This window comes from Gobius niger, assembly GCF_951799975.1.
Source record: "Gobius niger genome assembly, chromosome: 22".
Classification (NCBI taxonomy): Eukaryota; Metazoa; Chordata; class Actinopteri; order Gobiiformes; family Gobiidae; genus Gobius; species Gobius niger.
Genome location: NC_136873.1, coordinates 17605382 through 17627677, shown reverse-complemented (window position 1 = coordinate 17627677; position 22296 = coordinate 17605382). Strand labels below are relative to the sequence as shown.

The 22296-nt window shown below is 41.9% G+C and overlaps 1 protein-coding gene across 2 annotated transcripts in view; it reads left to right on the top strand.

Moving 5' to 3' along the window:
• The window catches only part of rabgap1l (RAB GTPase activating protein 1-like), a 214102-nt gene that overhangs the window by 36963 nt on the left and 154843 nt on the right, over window positions 1-22296 (top strand). The window contains exons 11-13 of one of the 2 annotated variants that reach the window (XM_079580926.1): window positions 7581-7701; window positions 16951-17044; window positions 18054-18204. In XM_079580926.1, the coding sequence (XP_079437052.1) occupies window positions 7581-7701; window positions 16951-17044; window positions 18054-18204 (366 nt within the window). Of the gene's footprint in view, window positions 1-7577; window positions 7702-16950; window positions 17045-18053; window positions 18205-22296 lie in introns of both variants that reach the window. The other variant, XM_079580925.1, reaches the window with a different exon arrangement.

Sequence of the window (22296 nt, the reverse complement as noted above, 5' to 3'; positions counted from 1 at the left end):
GTATCGGTTTCTGGTATCGGGACCTCATGAATGAGTACGAGTATGAGTACAAGCATGTGGTATCGGCCCGATACCCGATACTGGTATCGGTATCGGTGCATCCCTACCGATGGGTCTAGTAGTAAATTCCTTGCTCCTGTATCTGAGTACTTCTACACCATTGACTTGTTTTAGTCACACAGTTTTGTACAGTGGTAGTGTGATAAAAACAACAACCATATGATAATGCTTTGTGACAAAAGCCACGCCTGCTTACAGATTGGCTATAGCCTACTTAAGGGGCGGACTGGGACTGAAAAACAGCCCTGGACTCTGACCAGCCTGGCCCAAATTAGCGTAATTGTGACACTTCCACAAATACATATTTTAACCTCTTACCACCCGCCTAAACTGAATGCATTCTGTCCTCTTTTGGCTGTGTAACACCTCATTTGAAAGCTAAGACCCACAAAAAAATTGACATTTTTCCTTGCGCTGTTGCTGTGTTGTGTCACCTTTTGTATGGTTTTTTTTTCTTCTCATTTTTTTTTGTCCCTTTTTTTTAAAATTTTTGTCACATTTTTGTCACATTTTTGTCACTTTTTTGTCACTTTTTTGTTAGTTTTTGTCACATTTTTGTTTAAAGAGACAGAGGCCTATTTCAAGACATTCACTACAGCCATTTTGAGAGAGCAATTTTATACAAGATAAGATAAACCTTTATTGATCTCACAAAGGAGAAATTCACTTGTTACAGTCGACGTTCAAGAATGTCACTCAGAGTTAATAAAGTGCAGTTGATACAGAGATTATTGCACATGTTACAAGGCAGTTATTCTAATTTCCTGCATTTACAGACCAACAGAAGGTTTGGTCATCATTGTAGTGTGATATAGACTGGTGCTATGTGATTGAAAAAAGCATAATACCCCCTCTTTAACATCAATGGTAGTTGTGGAGAAGGTTCCTTATATAATGTTATTTAATTTGGCCCATTCTTTATGGTGAAAAACCTCCAGTTCCTGTAAGATCCTGGGTTGTTTTGCATGAATTGCAAACACAGGTTCATAAATGACACGCACACTCCGGTCTATAATACACGTACACAATGTTGATAAATGAGGGCTTTAATACAGCCCTGGACCCTCACAGTGACCCACAACACCAATCAGTCAACAGGTGACATTAACAGAAAATTCTCGGTCATTTATGGAATATTTTTAGCTTTGACGGAAAATTTTGAAGGACGTCTGTCATTTTGACGAAAATCAATCCGTAATGAAAGTCCAAACGCAGCGCAGCTCTATGTCTGAGCGTGCGGCCACTGGGCTCACTCTCTACAGCGTACATCACTGTGGCCCTGTCAGGAAACTCCTGTTGTGATATCGGGCTATACAAAACCATCGATTGATTGATTGATCACTATAGAACACCGCGTGGTTTTGCTTTGCATTTCGCACTGATACTAAACAGCTTTTTAGTGCCGCGATGGTTTTCACATCGGAGCAGAGTGCACGGTCATAGATAAAAACTATGCGTGAAAGACAAAGAGAGTAGAGAGAGAGAAGAGGCGTGGTGCGAGTAAGAGCTTACGGACCAGGCGGGCGTGAGGAGTGCAGCTTGAAAGACGGACAATGCCAACAGCTAAGTACTGTCCCTTTCGCTCACTGTTTCTTAAAAATGATGTTAAAATTTAGAAAATGCAAATAATTAGTGCCAATATGCATTTGTGTTAGTGAAATATGAGTCTTAGACTAAAACTCCTAGACTAAAACTTGAACTCCCAGCCCACGTTAAAGAAGCAGACACAGTCCCTACATTTAAAGGAATAGGCCACCGTTGTTACATACTGAGATATGTTCTTACCTAACCTTAGTCGAGTTAATATATCCCCATCTGGTCTTTGTCCGTGCGCTCTGTCACGCAAACGGAGCACATACGCAGCCTCTCCCACATGTCATATAGCTCCAAAAAAGCTCACGATAGAAGCTACCAAGCTCTTCCACGAGTTCCCTATTTAAATAAAGTTACGTCAAGTGTTTGCATGCGAAGTATATTTACACAGAAATGTAACATGTCGATTTGATAAGCAGATAAAAAGGGGCACTATATTGTGAGGCGTAATGATACAGGAGCACAACGTCCGCGCAGTAACTCCTAAAGACTTCCCCCGCTCACTTCCGTCAATAGAAGCTGCGTGACTTGTACCCTTTCGGTCGTGTTGTACACAAAGAATTGGAAATGTATTTACGTTTAAAGGAATGAACTGACCGAATAAACTACTACTACTACTACTACTAACAGTCGATTTTGAGTTTTTTTTACTATATTTATTTTTGAACAAAAAACTGTTATCCCTGGGAGGTTTTTTTCAACCACATTCAAATGATCCTCTAACAGTTAAAGACTCGAAAACTATGCTGACTGTCATTAGAGTTGACAGTTTAGAAAATCTGAGAAAAATGTCATTTGCGTAATAATTTGGAAGGCTTTTATAATCAGAACTATATAGCACAAAACTATACAGTGCTAGAGAGTACATAAATAAAGCTCAGAGAAGCTTATTCATCAAGCTTTTAGTTGTCTATGACTGATATCCAGCTGTTTGTGTGGTTGACCTTCTACGCTGGCTCAGAAAATATAATCGGTAAATCAAGACTGTAAAAAGATGTTTATCATTGTTAACGCACAACACAGAATACTCTGTTCATAAGAAGTTCATTTTTCAGAAGAGTAGCGGAGGACAGGACAGGCTGAATGTCTGCATGTTACTTTTGCCGGCTCACCATGTGGATTTAGTGAAAGGTTTTGTGTTTTCTCCTCCTCGCCACCAAGAAGTCAGTCTACGTTTTGAACCCTTCGTTAAGCCTTGTTCCCTTTTTGCCTCCAAATACTCGGTGGCTTCCTATCTCTTCCTAAGTGCAATTGCAAACATGCACAAAAGGTAACAGTAGCTGCAGGCGTCAGCGTATGGAATTAGGACAGTTAATAGAGAGCATGACCTTGGGCATGAGAGGTGTTTATCTCAGTCTATTCAATTACTGAGGCTGTTGTCTTTGCTCCTCCACCTGAACTGATCAATGAGGCGCATTGATCTGTCCACTCACTCCCCGTCTAATCTAACGGCTAATCTACTGTTGACGAGAGCCCACGTGAGAGGATGTCAGAACGGCCTGTTTTTTGGAGGGAAAACAAAGTGCAAGAGGTTTTTACTGTGCTTTTTAATGTGGAGGCGACACTTTATTGCCAAGGATTGGGAATGCTCGTATCTCACAGTTTTGAGAATCAAAGCAGACAACAAAATGTCAAGATTAATGGCTTGAAAGAAGGCATCGAGGTCAGGGACCCAGTATCATTTTTGGAGGAGTGGATTCCAAAAGTTCTGGGAATGCCACAAGCACGGGTGAAAATGGAGAGCCCATCATACGGGACCTCCTGCAGGGAAGGACGGCCCACGCGCAGTTCTGGTGAGATTGCAGAACTACACCGACAAACAGAAGATTCTTAAAGGTCCTATATCATGCAAAATCGACTTTTTTTAGAGTTTTAGCCATGTTGTTATGCTATTTCCTTATCAAAAACACCCCCAGAGTGGTTTGTGGCTTCATTCACGCAGCTCTCAGTAATCCTCCTGAATCCTGCTCTCTGAGGCCCCGCCCTCTCCTGGTGAACGACTGAGTGTTCAGTTGTGTCGTCACAGCGGAACGGAAGTGCTCGACGTCTGTAATGTAATGTCTTCATTCTATGCTTACGGACGGATTTTAATTTGTAAAACAGCGTTTTAATTATTTCTGTTGTAAGAGAGAAACAAAGAGGAAAAAAAAAGTGAAGGGAAAAAAAAAAAAAAAGGATGTGCCCGAGGTGCTTCCAGGTCAGCTGAGGCCAAAGCAAACACATCCCTGAGCGTCTGAACAGATCAGTCATGTTTGCGCTGCAGCTGAAGATGGAGCTCGTTATAACTGGACACACCTGTTCTTTATTCTTAACTAACGATAATGTCACGGACGGAGAAAAAGAAGCGCGTTTGGCTACGAGGACGGGAGTTTATTCAACCTTTTTCAAGAAGAGGCCACTCTTCATCAGAAGCTGTTTTTTTTCTCCGGGATTCGGCGACTTTCACCAAAATATAGTTTTTCTGTGACTGTCACTGATGGATGTTTGGTGAACCTTCACCTGATTCAAAGTGGATTAACTTTTATAACCAACGCAAGTCCCATAATGTAAACAGCGATGGACCAGAGCGGTGAGTCAATTAGCTTGTGTGTTAGCATATTAGCATGTGTGTTAGCCATTTATGAAGCTGTGTTGCTGATGTCAACTCCGTATAACTGCATCGTGAAGTAACTTCACTTATTGCTGTTTATTTATATTACGGTAAAGTTGTATGTGCGGAGAGGGGGGGCGGAGTTAACTGAATCGAAGCGTTGTGTCTTCCGGGTTTGAAAAATACCTCCAGAAAACACTTATATTTATCACAAAAATGAGTGCTCCATAATGGTAGAGGTACAATATATCATATACATGCCTATACTTAACTTTGGAATGGCTAAAATAGCATGATATAGCTCCTTTAATGCTGCAAGAGAGAGAGGGAAATCCAAGTAGAAGGCCGACGAGTTTCCTTCTATCAGGACTTTTCTGCAGAAGTTATTAGAAAGAGGCAGACGTCTGCAAATGCCTGGCAGCAACTACGAGAAGCTGGCACTAAGTATGCATTTGTGTACCCTGCTGTGATGAAGCTCTTCAACCAGGACATGGCAACCATGTCTCTTTCCAACATAGAAGAAATCCGACTTTATTAAAGCATTGGGGTATTCTGTTTGGGCAGAATAAGAATTTATCTTCTCTCACAACACTGATAAATAACCCAGACCTGAAATCATGGCATGGGACAATGGAAAATTATTTTATAAATATCTTCAGCTAAGACATATATCAAGATTAAAATGGAATCGCTAGAGTTCGCAGGAGACTGCTATTTACTTGAAAAAACTATTTTAGATTGCCATAAATGTGAACACTTTGTGTCAAGATTTTTTCTTGAATTTTAAAGAAAGATAAGTCGGAAAGCTTGCGATTATGGAAATCATGGGAATAAATCCTGCTGCTGCCTTCCATAGATTTCAGTGTGTAACCGATACAAGGAAATGTACACACCAGGAATCTCTCCAAACTGCCTCAAATGTAACTCAGCCACAGGGACTAGGTTTCATTGTTTGTGGGAGTGTCATTTTGGCAGGCAGTATGCAGAGAAATGAGCTCTGTTATCGGACACTCGGCCCCGTCCTAATGTTGTGCCTTCTTGGGTTTATACCAGGGGACCTCGACACTCAAAAAGAGATTATAGAATTCCTTCTCGTGGCTAGAAAGTTCATAACGTTTAAATGGGTAGGTGCTGATGCCCCTGCTGTTCAGCTATGGAAAAACACAATTTCTGAGGCTGTAACTTTGGAGAGATTTCCAAATTAAAACATCTGTAGTGTGAAAGTGTGTTACTACTGTATAACCTAAGTAGAGCCTGACTCCTTTGAAGTAATTGCTGTAATTTATGTCATTTCCTTACTTGCTTAATTGTTATTGACATGTGTATCTGTGCTGAGCTGTAACCTTGCAGTAGCAGAGCACCACGAGTCAGAGCACAGGAGAGGCCGTTAAACTAGGGAGGTTTTTCTGTCAACTCCTTTAAATGCCTCTTTCTGCCACTTTTAGTAGAAGAAAGATTATGCATCTTACAACATAAGGCTGGAAAGTAATAAATGAGTACTGCAATGTTTAAAGCAGTTTTAGAAGTAGGCCAGGGGCGGACTGGCCATATGTCCATTCTGGAAGAGCACAGAAGGGCCACTGGCTCGAGGGCCACCGGTCCCGCCTCAACCGAGCTTTACCCAAATCTAAAAGCGAAAATGAAAAGCATCAAAATAGCGAGAAAAAGAGAAAAACACGGACAAAAAAACAGAACAAAAAATGATAGAAAAAATAATTTAAAATTCAACAAAAAGTCAACAAAAATGTGACAAAAAGTCAACAAAAATGTGACAAAAATGTGACAAAAATGTGGCAAAAATGTGACAAAAATGTGGCAAAAATAAGAGAAAATGTGACAAAAATTAAACAAAAATGTGACAAAAACTAACAAAAATGTGACAAAAATGTGACAAAAATGCAACAAAAATGTGACAAAAATGTGACAAAAATATGACAAAAATGTGACAAAAATTCAAAAACAATGTGACAAAAATGAGACAAAAATATGACAAAAATGTGGCAAAAATTTAAAAAAAAGTGATAAAAATGCAACAAAAACTCAACAAAAATGTGACAAAAATGTGGCTAAAATAAATAAAAAATGTGACAAAAATGCAACAAAAATGTAACAAAAACTAACAAAAATGTGACAAAAATTAAGAACCTCTGAGCCTTTCCGACACGCCCCCTCCACACGCTGTCTGTGGCATCAGTGGGGAGGGGGTTCTGCTGAGGAGCAGTGGCTGGTTACTCAGCTGGTGACGAAAGCTCGGAGGCGTCTCCAGGAGGTGGGGGCGTTCCTAGGAGGACTCAGGCAAACCTATCCCTAAAATGGCCGCCATCAGAGTTTTTACAGATTACTCAAAAATACGTGAACGTGCCAAGGCAACACTTCAGGCATGTTTTTAATGATGGAATGACATAATAACATGATGTAAAGCTTGAAAAAGTCCATTTTGCATAACACCCCCCCTTTAAAGGGGTAATCCACAGTATTAAGAGCTGCACTGCAAAAAATAAGACATTTTGTCTTGTTTTAAGGAAAAAATTCTGCCAATGGGGTCAGCATTTTTTTCTTGCTAAGAATTCTTATTTGTAGAATATTTTTCTTATCATAAAACAAGAAAAAAAACACTAAATTTAAGCAAATAAATAGCTAGAATTAAGCAAAATGTCCTCAGAAAATGGAATAATTTAAGGAAAACATTCTTATTTAGTGAAAAATTGTGGGGTATTTTACTTAAATGTTGCTTGATTTAAGTAAAATGTTCTAAATTACACACATTTTTGAGCAAAATGTTCTTAATAGATAGTAATATTTAAGGAAAATATTGCCCGGGGACCCGTCTCCATGATGTGGAGCCAGGCTGATGGTCAGAATCACCTGGCTGGAGCATTCACCTATTGCACATGTTTTTAGTGGTAGGGGAAATGTACGCAGACACGGGGAGAACAAGCAAACTCCACACAGATACCCCGTCCTGGTGGGAATCAAACCGTGCCGCCCACTTTAAAGAATGGAATGTATCATCTATCTGTTCTCTTAAAGCAAGAGTTGTTGTGATCTTTAATAATTACTAGGGAAAAAATAAAAGTAAGACATTTTTACTTGCTTAGAATCTTCTTTTTTGCAGTGTGGGGTGTGTAAACTCTTCAACAGGGTCATTTTGGTGCTTTATTTTCTCATTATGATTTAAAAATAGCGAACTCAGTCGTTGTGTGAAGCCATTTATGGTGAAACAACGAAGTGGAAGAATAGTAAAAACATTTCTGCTCGGGTGTGTAGACCTTTGAGCTCCCGTCCTGCATTGCTTCAGCTTAATGCCCGTTTGCTCTGCTCCGTCTGTTCTCAGCAGTCTCCAGAGAAGCAGGGCCAGAGTGAGGCGGTGTACGAGGTGGTGAGCCTTCAGAGAGAAGCCGAGAGGAAGAGTGAAGAGAAGTCGGCCTCGCCCACCGAGGAGGAGGAGCAGGACGAAGGTTTGGACATGCCTCTCTTCACATCCTTAAATGTTCTTTATTATGTGATTTGAGGTTTTGGGATCTGAATGCTAACTGACTGCTCCTGCTAGATGCCTGTCTGTTTTTAAGTTTGCCTCCCTGAAACTTCCCAGGAATTAGCACCCAGTCAGAGAGCATTTGTGAGCTCAGCGTGTTTTATGCTTGTCATTTGTTGAGTGTTCAAATTACAATATAGATTTGATTGTGATTTATCTTGCAGCTCAAATAAAACACAAAAATGCTGCAGAATTACTGGCCAAGGTTACAACTAACTGCTGCTGGAACTAATGAAATCCATAGGCAAATATCGTTAATCCCAACTATTTTGGCCAAGATCATCATGACCCAAAATGTATTTAGTATCGTCCCATCCATTTTGCCAAACTGGACTGGGTTGGTCGAGTTGAAGACGTTTAGTTTCTTTCTTTAGAAGCTTCTACTCGCTCTTGTTAAATGTCAGACAGGTTAACCAGTGAAGGTAACTCTGGTCACTCCTGAGGGAAGGCTCCGGACTTCCATAATACACCTACCGCTTGTTTAGAATATTCTGGCCGTCATTGGGTTCCATTTGCATTAACAATGCCCTGCTGCTCTGGGGTCGAACCTCCTCGATCTAATAACCCATTGTGCAGTGGTGACAAATTGTGTCTGAGGACAAAGGTAACCTCTTCCAATAGGCCTCCTGCATACATGTTTTAACCAGTCTTACACTTGACTGTAAGAGAGAGATGAAACTTCTAAAGATGCCCAGGCCAGCCGACAATACATAAATATTTACATTTCTACTGCAACGGGAATTCCTGGACAACTGGCCTTTCTAAACGTTATAAAAAATAGGTATTATGTATTAGTATTATTAAATATGAGCCAATTTGCACATGTACATTGTACAATGCATCAAATTAATATGAGTTATTAGCTTCAAAGCAAACTGGCCCAACATTATAAACACAGGTGTCTCCTCCAGCCACTACATCAACTTCTTAACACACAGTCAGTGATAATCTAACATAACCTGCCAGGAACTGTCCACCACATACAGTACTGTGGTTCCAAAAAATTCCCAAAAAATGATGGAACGAGTCTGAGCTCTTCTCTGTGGGAAAAGAATGCGATGGAGAAGTACTGATGCTCTTGAGCTCTGGGTTGTGGAAATAGTACAAACTGTATTGTACAATGAGCCAATTGTTCAAGTTTTGAGTTAATGGGGGAAACCTACAGTGGGGAAAAAAAGTATTTGGCCAAAATCGAATAGAATGTCTATGTGAAACTGACCAAATACTTTTTTCCCCCACTGTATACATGGGGGGAACATGCTAGCTCCACACGTGGCGGTTTATTTGGAACATACAGTTCATACATCCATGCAAACCTCTTTCATTTCTGTGCCTCACAAAGTCACAAGGCCCTCAGTGCTGCTTTTTTAACCGTCACTGTGTGGGTGCCTGTCTTTTGTGTGAGCTTTTCTATCACGTTCCTGTTCCCCCTTCCTGGAGCGTAAGATTGAGGATGCTGCGGAGGCCAGGGTCAGCCTCATTGTGCGCTGAAATGAATGCTGCTGAGAGCACGCACACGTGCTGCCGTTTGATTTTCTCAGTCCTGACAAATAGGCTTGAAGCTGACAATACACTTTCAGTGGCAATGCTTTTCCACCACTTTGTGCAGGAGGTTTATTGTGCTTTTGCTCATTCTTTTCTAAAGGCGACTGAATTAGAAGGGGGGGCTGTACAGTAATGCATGTGCTCTATAGAGATATAGACAGAGGGGCTGTGTATGTGACAATAGAAAATGCACATATGTGGAGGGGTGCCTAACATTAATGAAGCAACAGCCTTCTTTTCTTTGTTTCATATTATGGGAATGCAGGTAATGTCACAGCATGGCAACAGAGGCCAAGAGAGTGGCATCTTCCAATGAGAAAGAACAAAATACTTTATTAATGGAATAGGCCCCCGTTTTTACATATTGAGATATATTTTCTAAGCGGATAAAAGGGAGAACTATATTGTAAGGCGTAATAATACCAGGAGTAGTTCGAAATCCGGGCAGTAATCTTCACTTTACTGTGCGGATGCCAAATTACTCCTGGTATTATTAATTACATAATGCATTTTTGCGTAAAATACCTGTACTGCATTGTGCCTTTAACCACATGAAATATTTACATAAAGAAGAGACGCCATATTGGCAACCCTCTAGTTCGCGGGCAATAGCTTGTTACAAATTCAATGCTACGGTCGCTTATCTTAATCCTAGCCACTAATGTACATCACAAGTAATGCATAAACATAGACGGCGGACCTGTTCACTGCCATCGCCGATCGTCCTGCTAAACACTCACTTCCGATACAAAAGTTTTCTTCAAATTAAATGTACATATTTGTACCGACCTGCTTTGTCCACTAGATAGCGCTGAGCACATGCAAAACAATAAAATAACCAAATGGAAATATTATAAGGTTTGAAACATATTTACCGTAAATTCTCTAATACTGGCCTGTATTCCATTAGAGGCCGGGTCTCTAACAGAGGCCGGGTTTGCGGCTGGCGGAGGCAAATTAAAGCCGGTCTCTAAAACAGGCCGGGGCTTTTATTAGAAACTATAGCGGTAGAAATATTCCCCATGTTTGGAATTTGTCTCATACTGGTGTAAATGAAAACTCACGTGCAGGAAGTAAACAAACGGGAACCCGGGCCGAGGGGGACGCTGCGGAGGAGCTGATCCGAGCGTAACTTTGACACAGATTTAGCCACTTTTCAAACCTCCTGTGACTATATTTGGAAACAGGACAAACAACAAATGTTGTGTGACCGTCCAGGGTTTTAATAAAGTCTCCATCGCGTCTTCAAAGCACGTCCAGCTGCTCCGTGTGCAGGTCAGTCTCACGCCTCAAAATAACTCCTCCGATCAGCGGGAGCGTCTCGTCTTCTCTCGGGTCAGTCTCATGATTGATCAAGAACATAAACGCTCCGTCAACAAATAATCCAGTCCGCGGTCAAAACGAAACAGAACCTGCAGTGACATTGATGTTAAAGCTCCGCTAACAGCAACAAAACACTTCCTGTTGTCACGACAAAATAAAAGGCGTCAGTGTTCCAGCCGCTGGGAGAGGGTTTGAAATGTTAATTAATAAATTAACCTAATATTTTTGGTGCAAATGGACACAAATCTCGTTTTTCTTCATTTTCCTGGTCGTCCGTTTTACTCAAATAGAAATAAAGGCCTGTCTCTAATTGTGGCCTGGTTCCAATAAAGGCCTGGTCCTAGATGCCCTTGAGTAAATAAAGGCCCGGGCCTATATTAGAGCATTTACGGTATGTATAGATGGAACATGTACAATAGGCCAGGATGAATAATGTGTAACTGCGCTTCTGTCAGTCTGCCGCAAAAGGCAGCTGTGGCTACATTGGTAGCTAACCACTAGCGTTTGTGTGGTGAATGTAAAAAGACCCATGTAAAGAATCTTTGCCAAAGGCCTTCACTTTAACAAATATCTACGTTTTCAAATAACTGAAATTCTTTTGACACCGTGCTGTTCCCGTCCTGTATTTCATCAGGTAAAATTAGGAGCATGAACATTGTGCGGAAGACAACAGTGGTTAACCCATCTTGGCCAGCTCCTTTATTCTTCCATTTGCCAAGTGGACACTAGCTCTAAGCCTCCTCTTTATTCAGCAGCTAATGAGACTGGAGCTTTGTGCCAAGTGCAGCCATTCGAGAGCCTTATCAAGCATTTATAAACTCGAAAAGCTCTTAGGCTCAGGACATACTGACTTGCAAATGCATTCAGTTTATGGGTGCCATAATGCAGCAAAGAAAAAAAAGAGCATTTACCGCTTCGTAATCCTGCAGTGCAACGGGTGAACAGTTCTTGATTCCCTCAACTAAACACATCAGTATATCTAGACTGGCATGTCACGAGTTAGACCATCTCCAATAGCTTGTGCTGTTCTTGGAAAGGCGTATCTTTGAATGGTTTGAGTGGATTAGTCAGGTTGGTGCACAAAGGTGAAGTCAGTGTCAACTGTGGTTAAAGCTTTAACCCCTGTAGTCCTACTTAGAACTTGTGTTTACTCTGGTGATAGATTATACTTAGATTGATCAGCTATACTAATCAGCTTAGATTCCACTACATTTGCTGTAGCATTGTTTCAATAAGCTTCTGCAATGCCCAAAGATCCAGTGCTGCACTCATTGTTCACCAAGATCTTTTATTGATGATGGGAGAGTGTGACCTCTGCCTTCTCCAGCACATCCTAAAGATTCTCAATGGGGTTGATCTGAACTCGTGTCAAGATGACGTCTCGTGCTCACTGAACCACTCTTGCACAATGTGAGCCCGGCCAATCCTGACATTTTCATGTTGGAAAATGCTAGTGGCATCAGGGAAGAAGAAACCCATTGATAAAAAAAACAGGAGTATAAAGCTCACATACTTACAAAATGGGCCCAAAAGTAATGTTTCCCATGAAGTTGACGTGGGACGTTGTGGGCCTGTAACGGCGAGTTTACACCAGAGGAATTACAGCGCGTAAGCGTTGTCGCGCAGCACACGCGCGTCACTTTTTTCCACTCTAACCTACCATGATATTTACACTAGCATTGTTATATGCGCGTCGGACGGGCGTATTGACGCGAGGCTGCGCCTAAATTAGAATGGAGTTCTAATTCGGACGCGTATACGCGGCCAATTCCGGAATTTTAGACGGGACAATGGTACAGTCTTTCAAAGTAAACTTTCGACACCCTGTCAAAATAAGTTTTCTGTTGATTTTTCGAAGTTCACAACACGCAGCATCCTTGTGTTTGTGATGGACGACGAAAAGTTGATAGTCGAAGTGGAGAAGTACAGCACACTTTACGATGCTCAACGCAAATTTTACAAAGACAACGTGAAGAATTTGCAGTCTCCTCACTTCTTCTACCAAAAGAAGAAAGGCCAAGGTGCGCCTCCTACTCGGTGCTGTTTCTATAAATAAATGCTCAAGCTAAGCAAAGTAAGCTAAAAAAAAAATGCAAACGATGTACGACTAGCAAAACGTATGATATCAATCAATCAATCAAAACTTTATTTATAAAGCGCTTTTCATACAAGGTTGTAACACAAAGTGCGTTACAGATTAAAAGCAGTTCCCGCCCACCCAACCACCCACCATATATCATGAGAAATGTTATTACTCACCCATTTTATAGGCAAAATTATCCCAAGTGATTTAGGGAAGAGCAGAAACACACACGCGTAGCTTTAGCAGCGCTCTGACGCCGTATGTGTAAATTAGAGTGAAAAAAAGTGACGCGCGTGTGCTGCGCTACAACGCTTACGCGCTGTAATTCCTCTGGTGTAAATTCGGGCAAAGTGAACTATGAACTGCTGCACTTATCTGGAAAAATCAAGACTCTCTGCTATACCGGTGATTGTCAGGTTTTAGTCGGCATCAACTACAACAAACAGGGAGAGGACCAAACCGATCAGTGAAGGGTGGACGTGTGTTGTCCATATACATAAAGGTTTTGTTTGTTTGTGCTCTTATAGCAAGAATCTCGCATACAGTTTTCTAAATGAGACCCTGGTCATTCAGGATGTTTAGGTCGTCAGCTGATCTCACTCTTTGGGCACAAAGTGTCGCTGAACCTCGATCAGATCAGAACAGTTAGTTACATTCAGGTTGCGACTTCTATTTTGTGCTTAAAGTGCAGTCTGCTTTAGAAATCACCGCTCTGCAAAATGAAACAGTGAGTCAGGGGTGTGTCGCAGAACAAAACAGAACGTATTTTTGCCTTCTTGTTTTGTAATGGCAGAGTCTTTATATATAATATGTGTTTATAACATAAACACAACAAAAAAATCATTTGTTTGGCTTGTTTTTTCTTGCATTGCCTCTCTACAATCATCACTTTAGCACAGCGATCCTCTCATTTCCCATGCTGTGTACGAGTAAATAGATGGCCAAATGCTTGTTGTGCTGTTGCATCGCTCTCCAAACACTTCACAACGGGCCCATGAGAGCTTTCTAAACAGGTTATTTGTGTAGAGATTGAGCGTGCCTGTAAAGCAGGATTTGTGCGCTCTCAGTGGGCGGTCTGCCGGAGGGATCCACTCATCTCTTCAACTGCAGACGCACAATTAGTTCTCTCATGTCGCGCCCCGGTCCACTGCCTTTAGAGTACTGGACAGGAGCGTGTTAGGCACCGGTGCGGCTCCCGCTGCTAAAGGCGGCGGGATTGTGCTTTTTGCAGGTATTTGGTAAGAATTTCAAACACATCTTACCCTGTGCAAACAGCAGAAGGGGTAGGACATGTGTGCTTTACTTCTACCTACTCCTTTTCATTTATTTTTTTCTTTGTTTGGTATTGTTCGTTGTGATATTGTCTCTCTGCAGCTAGAATCACTGCATTGCTACTCTGCATTGCTAGCCCTACGCTGTTAAGAGCCTGAAACTTGCCTCAGCAGACTTTGGTCAGAGCCAAAGGGCGAGAAAAGCACTTTGGTCCTCTTGGCAGGGGGCTGACACTGCTGTGATACCACCCCCTAGTGGCTTGGGGTGGCTCCAGAAGATTCAATAATACATGGAAACCAATGGTGACTTTACATGTGTCAAAAACAACTAAAACCTGGCTCCAAAGACTTTTATTGTTTCTAAAAATACAATTTATTCCCGTGACAACGCTGAGAAGAGAATAATATGTTTAACCACGCTGTTTTTTGTTATATTTATTTGTTAGCTTTTGTTAAGTGTTAGCTTTAAATGATTGGTATTTGATTGACAGGCCCTGTGGAGACTTGTTGCTGCTCAGCCCGCCTCACGGGGGCGGAGTTTCCATCTTTTTTGTCCTTTTTTGGTACATGCTCTGTAGGAGGAGATTGAGCAGCCATCATAGATTATCTCTTGAGTTGTTTATTTTAATGTGAATGGGGAGGAGTGAGCAATGGCAGTCTATATACAGTCTGTGGTCGCACAATTCCATCATCCAACCATCACACAGTGGAGATGACTGGCTCACGTTTTTTCATTCCCCTCGTCTTGCAATGTGGCATCTAAAGCTGTTATGAGATCAAATTAGAGATGCACAGATCCAGATTTTTTGCTTCCGATACCAATACCGATACTGGGGGTTTGAGTATCTGCCGATATCCAATAATTACCGCTACCAAGAGACTTTCTTAAGAGTGTCTCTGAGTGAAAAAAGTAAATGTTCCTCTTTTCTCCATGTTAATATCAATAAAGTCTGATATTTTCATCATCGGTTATATCTATTAATAATCTAATAGAAAATATTTAAAAGGGATCACTGGATTTTTTATGTTCTTGGCCACATGACAGACTTTTAGGTTGCATTAATACAAACAACTCACATAAAGTGGCCTGATCATCACAACTTCTGCATAACTAATATGTCAGCTCAGTTATTAGTTTAGTTTGATTTATTTATTTAGAAAAAACAGGGACAGTGCACAATAAACATTAACCTCAAACGGAGAGATGCATTGTACCAGGTTATAGCTGAAGTGCTAATTTCCACCCGTAGTCCCTGGGCAGGCTGATGTTATAGTAAAATACTATAGAATAGTATATAGTAAAATACTATATACTATTCTTTAATATCGGCTCCAATATCCAATGCCAGTATCGGATTGGTGCATCACTAGAGAAAACAAACATGCAGTCTACGCCATGCTTTAGAGCAGTGGTTCTCAACCTTTTAGAGCCGCGACCCCCATTATAACAGTTAATTAGGATCGTGACCCCCACCCGGGTCAGACCATGGGAAAAACGGGGACATTAACCCCTTAACTCCCGCCTGAACCGAGCACATTTTCACCAGTTTGGCTTTACCCCAGTCCAAAAGCTTCTGGAAAAAAGCTGTGAAAAAGCAACAAAACTGATGAAACAATGATGGAAATGTGACGAAAAAGTGACGAAAAATCGATTAACAGTGGCAAAAAAGTGACAAAAAATGACCAAAATGTGACAAAAAATGACCAAAAAATGACCAAAAAATGTGACAAAAAAAATTAAAAAATGTGACAAAAAATGACCAAAAAATGACAAAAATGTGACGAAAAAATGAAAAAAATGTTACAAAAAAATGACCAAAATGTGATAAAAATGTGACAAAAAAATGAAAAAAAATTTGATAAAAAATTTACGAAAAAATGTGACAAAAAATGTGACAACAATTTGACAAAAAAAATTACAAAAAATTGACAAAAAATGAGAAAAAAATGAGAAAAAAAATGATGAAAAAGTTACAAAAATGAGTTGAACACCCAACAAAGAAATGATGGGAAAAAAATCTGATGACGTGAGGAAAAAGATCCTCTTGGTTCAGGCGGGAGTTAAGAGGTTAACCTATATAACTCAATGGCTAAAACAAAAATGAATTAAATTTAGAACAAATAATGACACCCTGGTAAAATAGCATGTATGCTACGACACCATAATAATAATATTAAAATGTATATTTTAGTTATATGCTCTGGCGACCCCCCAAATTTGTCTCGCGACCCCCTAGTGGGTCCCGACCCCCAGTTTGAGAACCCCTGCTTTAGACCCTCCTCTCCTCGCTCCTGTCTCTGTGGATGTAGCGCGCTGTCGGACATTGGCACTAGTGTCGGAGCGGGCTGCAGTGTGTTGTTTTGTTGGCCCGTCGGTGCTCTGCAAAGGGCAAAAGTCTTTTTCCATTCCAATCACAGATGCAAATTTGTAACACGCCACGTAAATGTCAATTTCATTTATAAAGCACATTTAAAAACCTCAGTCGACCAAAGTGCTGTGCAAGTACAGTAACAATATGTGCAATATACACAATAAAACTTAAACACCCGTAATATAAAGGCGCAAACTGTCTGGTCTACATAGAACTGAAGGCCAAAGCAAAAAGGTGAGTTTTTGATTTTGGTTTTGAACTCCTCTACAGACTGAGCCGAGCGCACATGTAGAGGAAGACTGTTCAAAGGTCTGGGGCCACCACTGAGAAGGCTCGGTCACCTCTGGACCTCAGAGCTCTGGAAGGACAGTAGAGCTCTGACTAATACTTAGGTGCCAGCAAATTTCGGCATTTAAAACAATCAGCAGAATTTTGAAATTGATTGGAAAAGGAACTGTTACTGTTTCTCAGTCCTATGTGTGATTTTTAGTTCTTTTTTACGCCTATGTGTATGGTTTATGACAAATGGATGAATTGTGCTTTAGAGGTTTATATTTATTTATTTTTTTACTTTCCAGACAGTGACAATGAGTTCCCGAGTGGAACCGGAGATGTCTCCAAGGACTGTCCCGAGAAGATCCTGGAGTCCTGGGGAACGATCTTAAACAGATGGTAAGGGGACACAGTCAGATAATAATGATGTAGCATGCAGTACAATATTTGTACACTACAATATATATTTATATTATATATCTATATGTTATAGCTGGAATTACAAATATGAATCAAGAGTTCAAGTATTGTTGACACATCGTTGAGTCTCCTGCTTTTTACTATTCGGCACAGACGAATTTGATCTAAATATATTGAAATCAGATGCTGTAAAAGTCAAATAATAACAGAATGAAATGAAAACGATCATAAGAAGTTTGCTAAGGCTATATTCATGTTTTGCTATCTAAAAGCAGCCTGTTAATTCATTTCTTTAACAGTTATGTTGGACAAATTACTCCCTTGTGTCCAGTGTGTATAAATTATGTTTCAAACTGATTTACATCATTCAGTTTCGGTCCACAGTCCAGGAGAGTTAATGAAATATGAACTGCTAAACTAATGCAAGAATCCCATGTGTTATAGAGCTGTAAACTACAGGCTTTACAGATTTTCAGCTCTTAAGTCCACAGGTTGTTGTAATGGCATCTCTCTTCTGAGTCAAGGTCTTCCCTCTGGGCCTCAGACACACGTGCTGTCGATCACATGTCTCACTGTAATGTCACGTTCTCATGTGGATTCTTATCTTCACGCACGCCCCGTCCTAATGGAGCACCACATTCTCCTTTTGCCTCTCTCCGTTTGATTTCACAGGCAGTTTCTCCCCCCTGCATCAGCACAATAAAGTGGAATAGTTTATTGTCAAATGGCTTTTACATGGCCCCAATAAACACATGATGATGGCTTTTCAAGCGTCATTAAAAAGAGCTGACAATGTACTTTCTGGAGCACAATCTTTCCCGCTGGACCATAACAAAGCAGAGAAATAATGGTGTTTTTTCGGAACACAATGTATGAGAACCACCGCTATTGTGAAATATTGTAATGTTTCCAATCGGTTTTTGTATAGAATGTGTATACCCTACTGTGAGAGCGCTTTTGTGACAGGCCCTGGCCTTGTGTTTGTGAGGCAGGGGAATCTGAGCTGTCGTCCCAAGGGCCTGTCGGCGCTGGTCCGCTCCGGTATCCCCGAACCGCTCCGAGCCGAGGTGTGGCAGCTGCTGGCTGGGTGCCACGACAACCGGGACCTGCTGGAGGACTACCGCATCCTCATCACCAAGGTAGGCTGCAAGGCTATGGTTATAAGTCAGCAGCGGCGCTACTCTGAGCTCCGCTACCCGCCTCTTCGGCTTTCAGTGCTTTTTTAATGCAGTTTTTTGAACGCAATGCAGATCTCCCGCAAGGCCATGTGTGTGCAGCTATGCTTGATGCTCAAATGGTAAATTCAGTTTTTCATTTTCTAAGATGGGGCAGTAAGTCTAGAATTTGGGGTATAAAATAGGGATGCCGCAATCTGATCTTAGCAGTGTTGTTTTTGGCAGCTGTTTTAGTTTTAGTCTTAGTCTTAGGCTGCATCCGAAACCATCAAATTGTATCCTCTAAGCACTAACACTAGAAACTAACTACTTAACCTTTCATGGGTCGACTGTTAGATCTGTGCAGTTAGTGAACTAGAGCTTCAGCAGAATTTGTACAATCCGTCCGTCCTTAAACAGGGGAAAGGGAAGTGACATCACCAACAGCTGTTTTTCTTCTTTTAAGTTATTGGTGGAGTGAGGCCAAACAAAAGTGCATGTCGCCCCCTAGTGTACAGTGTCCAACAACAACATAGTGTCCAAACAAAGACATATAAGGAGAAAAATGATAGTTCGCATCAAGGCTCCTTTTCCCAACTACTTCCTAACAGACTTACCAGTTCGGAAGCAACTTGCCTGACACACATCCGGTTTGGCGCAAGAGCTCTTAGCAATCTGACCATTTCGGACGCAGCATTAGTCTTATGGACGAAAATGCATTTAGGTTTAGTCACATTATAGTAATTTCTTGTGATCGTTTTAGTCACGTTTTAGTCAGACGAAAATGAAAAAGGTTTTTGTCAAGTTTTTGTCTGTTTCATTATAAGAAGTTATGATTAATTTCGATAAGTCTTGGAAATTGGGATAAATAATAGCTTCTATTGGCTTTCTAAAGCTTTTGACAAACAGATGACACCACCATAGGCACTGGCAGAAGTGGTCGGCCAACTGTGAACAGTACTTTTCCCAAAGCGCCCGCTCTCCTCGTCCTTTGATCGTTGCTTCGAGATGTTTTATTTTTTTACCATCCGCGCTGTCTGCACATACGTAGCCGACCTCAACGTGCTTTCTGCGTTCATACGCCGCGGTGTTGAAAACTGTCCTGAGAAAAAATAAAGTCCCTGTGACATTGATGTCAGATGCTCTGAGGAGGACGTACGCGAGCAGTGACCGCACGCCACGGGGAGAGAGAAAGAAAGAGGTGCCACTGCCCGGCTCATCATGAGCAGCACGGCGCCGCTCCGGGTCACGTTTACCGTGTGTTCTCTCACTCCACAGACAAACTCTGTGAACGATCTGATGAAAAACTTTCTCCCATTTTTGTCTCTTCTCGTCTCATTGACGTAAACTCGTAAACGTCTCGTCATGTTCTAGTCATCGTCATCGTCTTCGTTGACGAAAACAACACTGGATCCTAGACAAAATTTTGTATCGGTTCCTAATATCCGACCTGTTGATTAATCTCACTGAACATGAACATGCTGTACCTCATTTTGAAGCTCGGCAAACATTTTTAGTCGCCGCGCAAAACGCCATGGCTAACAGCAACATGCTAATGCTAGCGGTAACTAATCAAAGCAGGGACAGAAACTATGACTGGTTCTCCTAAAGGTCAGAAGGTCTCAGTGTTTGTATTGTGGTTCATAAAATGCAGTTAAAGAATAATCTGACATATTGGAGCAACGTTGAACAATTGTCATGGAAAGGAAGCTTTTGCCTGAATCCTGCGTGTCGTGACACTTTAAATCCCCTGAACGTTGTCATGTGAGGAGGCACAGCGTGAGGCCGGGCGAGGATCAAGTGTTTTTCAGTGAGGTAGCAACAGACAGAAGCTCAAGTTATACTTCCTCTGCCTTTCCCGCTCCTCTCGCCGATGTTTTGCAAAAACACGGCGCAAAACATCGGCTTAACCAGAGTCGCAGTAACATCCTGTGCCTTCACTCTCGACAAAAGCGGAGTAGTATGTTTGAAAATGCGTGTTGTAAATAGTCTGAGGGTCTCGCAGTGAGGCGTCAGGCAGCTGCAGCAGTCTGAAAAGCCGTACAAAAACGTTGATGGCATGGATTCCAGCACTTTATGGAGAATACGATAGTCTTTCTCCGCTGCGCATAGAGACTGCTGAAAGCACCTGCCACAATCGATCCAGGCTGAAGCCGCCTGGATGGATGGAAAGGAGCACACACTGAGAGTGCACTGTGGCCTATAAATATGAGCCGGCGTCGCTGGGGAGGGCTGTACCCGAGCCGTATGGATAGTGGCAGCTTGCACATTTTCACTATGCTGCAGCTAAATTACCCCGTCAGGAACGTGCGCGCTGTTGTTGTGGAATTATATGACGGAACGGGCCAGAACGGAGCACATTATTGTGGATTTTGAATTCTATTTGCCCGGTTTGCATGAATCTTTGCCCAGTGTTTGGACTGCTGTTGCCCAGGCATGTTTTGTGCAAGAAAGAAAGGAGTAAACAAGGTATCAGTAAAGTGCAATACAGCCGCATCGTTTATCCTTATTCCTTATTCAGCTTTATTCAGCTTTATTCAACTTTATTCAGCTTTACTCAGACATCCATGAAGTTATTCCTGCCGGACCCCACGCACGGGTGTGAACTGATTTGTGTGATTATTGTTGAGGGGTTTCGTAAACACACAAGTCCAGGCTCAGTCAAGGCTTTTCCAGTCTCCATAAGCCCAGTCCTAAAAATGGTCAGACCCTCACATAGCCATAAGAAAAGGGTTGGAAAAGCCGATATGATTAAAATACCGTAAATGCTCTAATACTGGCCTGTATTCCATTAGCGGCCGGGTCTCTAACAGAGGCCGGGTTTGCGGCTGGCGGAGGCAAATTAAAGCCGGTAGCATAACTTTGACACAGATTTAGCCACTTTTCAAACCTCCAGTGACTATGTTTGGAAACAGGGGGAGAGTTGTGTGACCCTCCAGGGTTTTAATAAAGTCACCATCGCGTCTTCAAAGCACGTCCAGCTGCTCCGTGTGCAGGTCAGTCCCACGCCTCAAAATAACTCCTCCGATCAGCGCGAGCGTCCCGTCTTCTCTCGGGTCTTTTATGATTGATCACAAACACAAACGCTCCGTCTAAACTCGCCTTTTATACAAGAAAACAACAAATAATCCGGTCCGCGGTAAAAACGAAACAGAAACCTGCAGTGACATTGATGTCAAAGCTCCGCTAACAGCAACGAAACACTTCCTGTTGTCCCGACAAAGTAAAAGGCGTCAATGTTCCAGCCGCTGGGAGAGGGTTTGAAATGTTCATTAATAAATGAACCTAATATTTTAGGTGCAAATGGACACAAATCTCGTTTTTCTTCGTTTTCCTGGTCGTCCGTTTTGCTCAAATAGAAATAAAGGCCTGTCTCTATTGGAACCAAGCCACAACTAAAGGCCTGGTCCTAGATGCCCTTGAGTAAATAAAGGCCCGGGCCTATATTAGAGCATTTACGGTAGCCATTTAATGTCTTAATGTATAGCCACTTCTTTGTACAAGTGGATTTTGGCTCTAAGCATTTTGTATTAAACTTAGGCTCAAGCTCTGATCATTTCACTTTTCTTATCCAAAATAATGTTCAGTTTCCCCTTCTTTTCCCCAATCTGAAAAACTTCCAAGTACCCCCTGCTCAGTCCTCGAGTACCCCCAGGGGTCCCCGTACACCTGGCTGGGAAACATTATGGGAAAATCCAAAATGCGCATTTCAATCAAGTGATGGAAACGCAGTGAACGACTGTTTTAAAGTTGAAGGATGCAGACACTTTCTCCTCAGGTATCTTACTGTACCTCGCTCTGTGTATCTTTCCACCCAGCCCTGCGCCTTATCTGCTAATTGCCTTCTCCCCTATTATTTTACTCAGCCTGTCTGCCGCGTAGCACCAGACCTGTGTAGTGAGCCCCATTCGGCGAATCCGACACTCCGCCATCCTCTTGTTGTTATGGGGATCGATAGGCAGGCGGCTGGGCTATTAATAGGCAGAGTAGAATGAATGGAGATGAGAGAAGAGGTGGAGTGGGCGGGCGGAGGGGGGGGATCGACGGACGAGGCAGCCCAGGCGCGAGGGTGTAGTA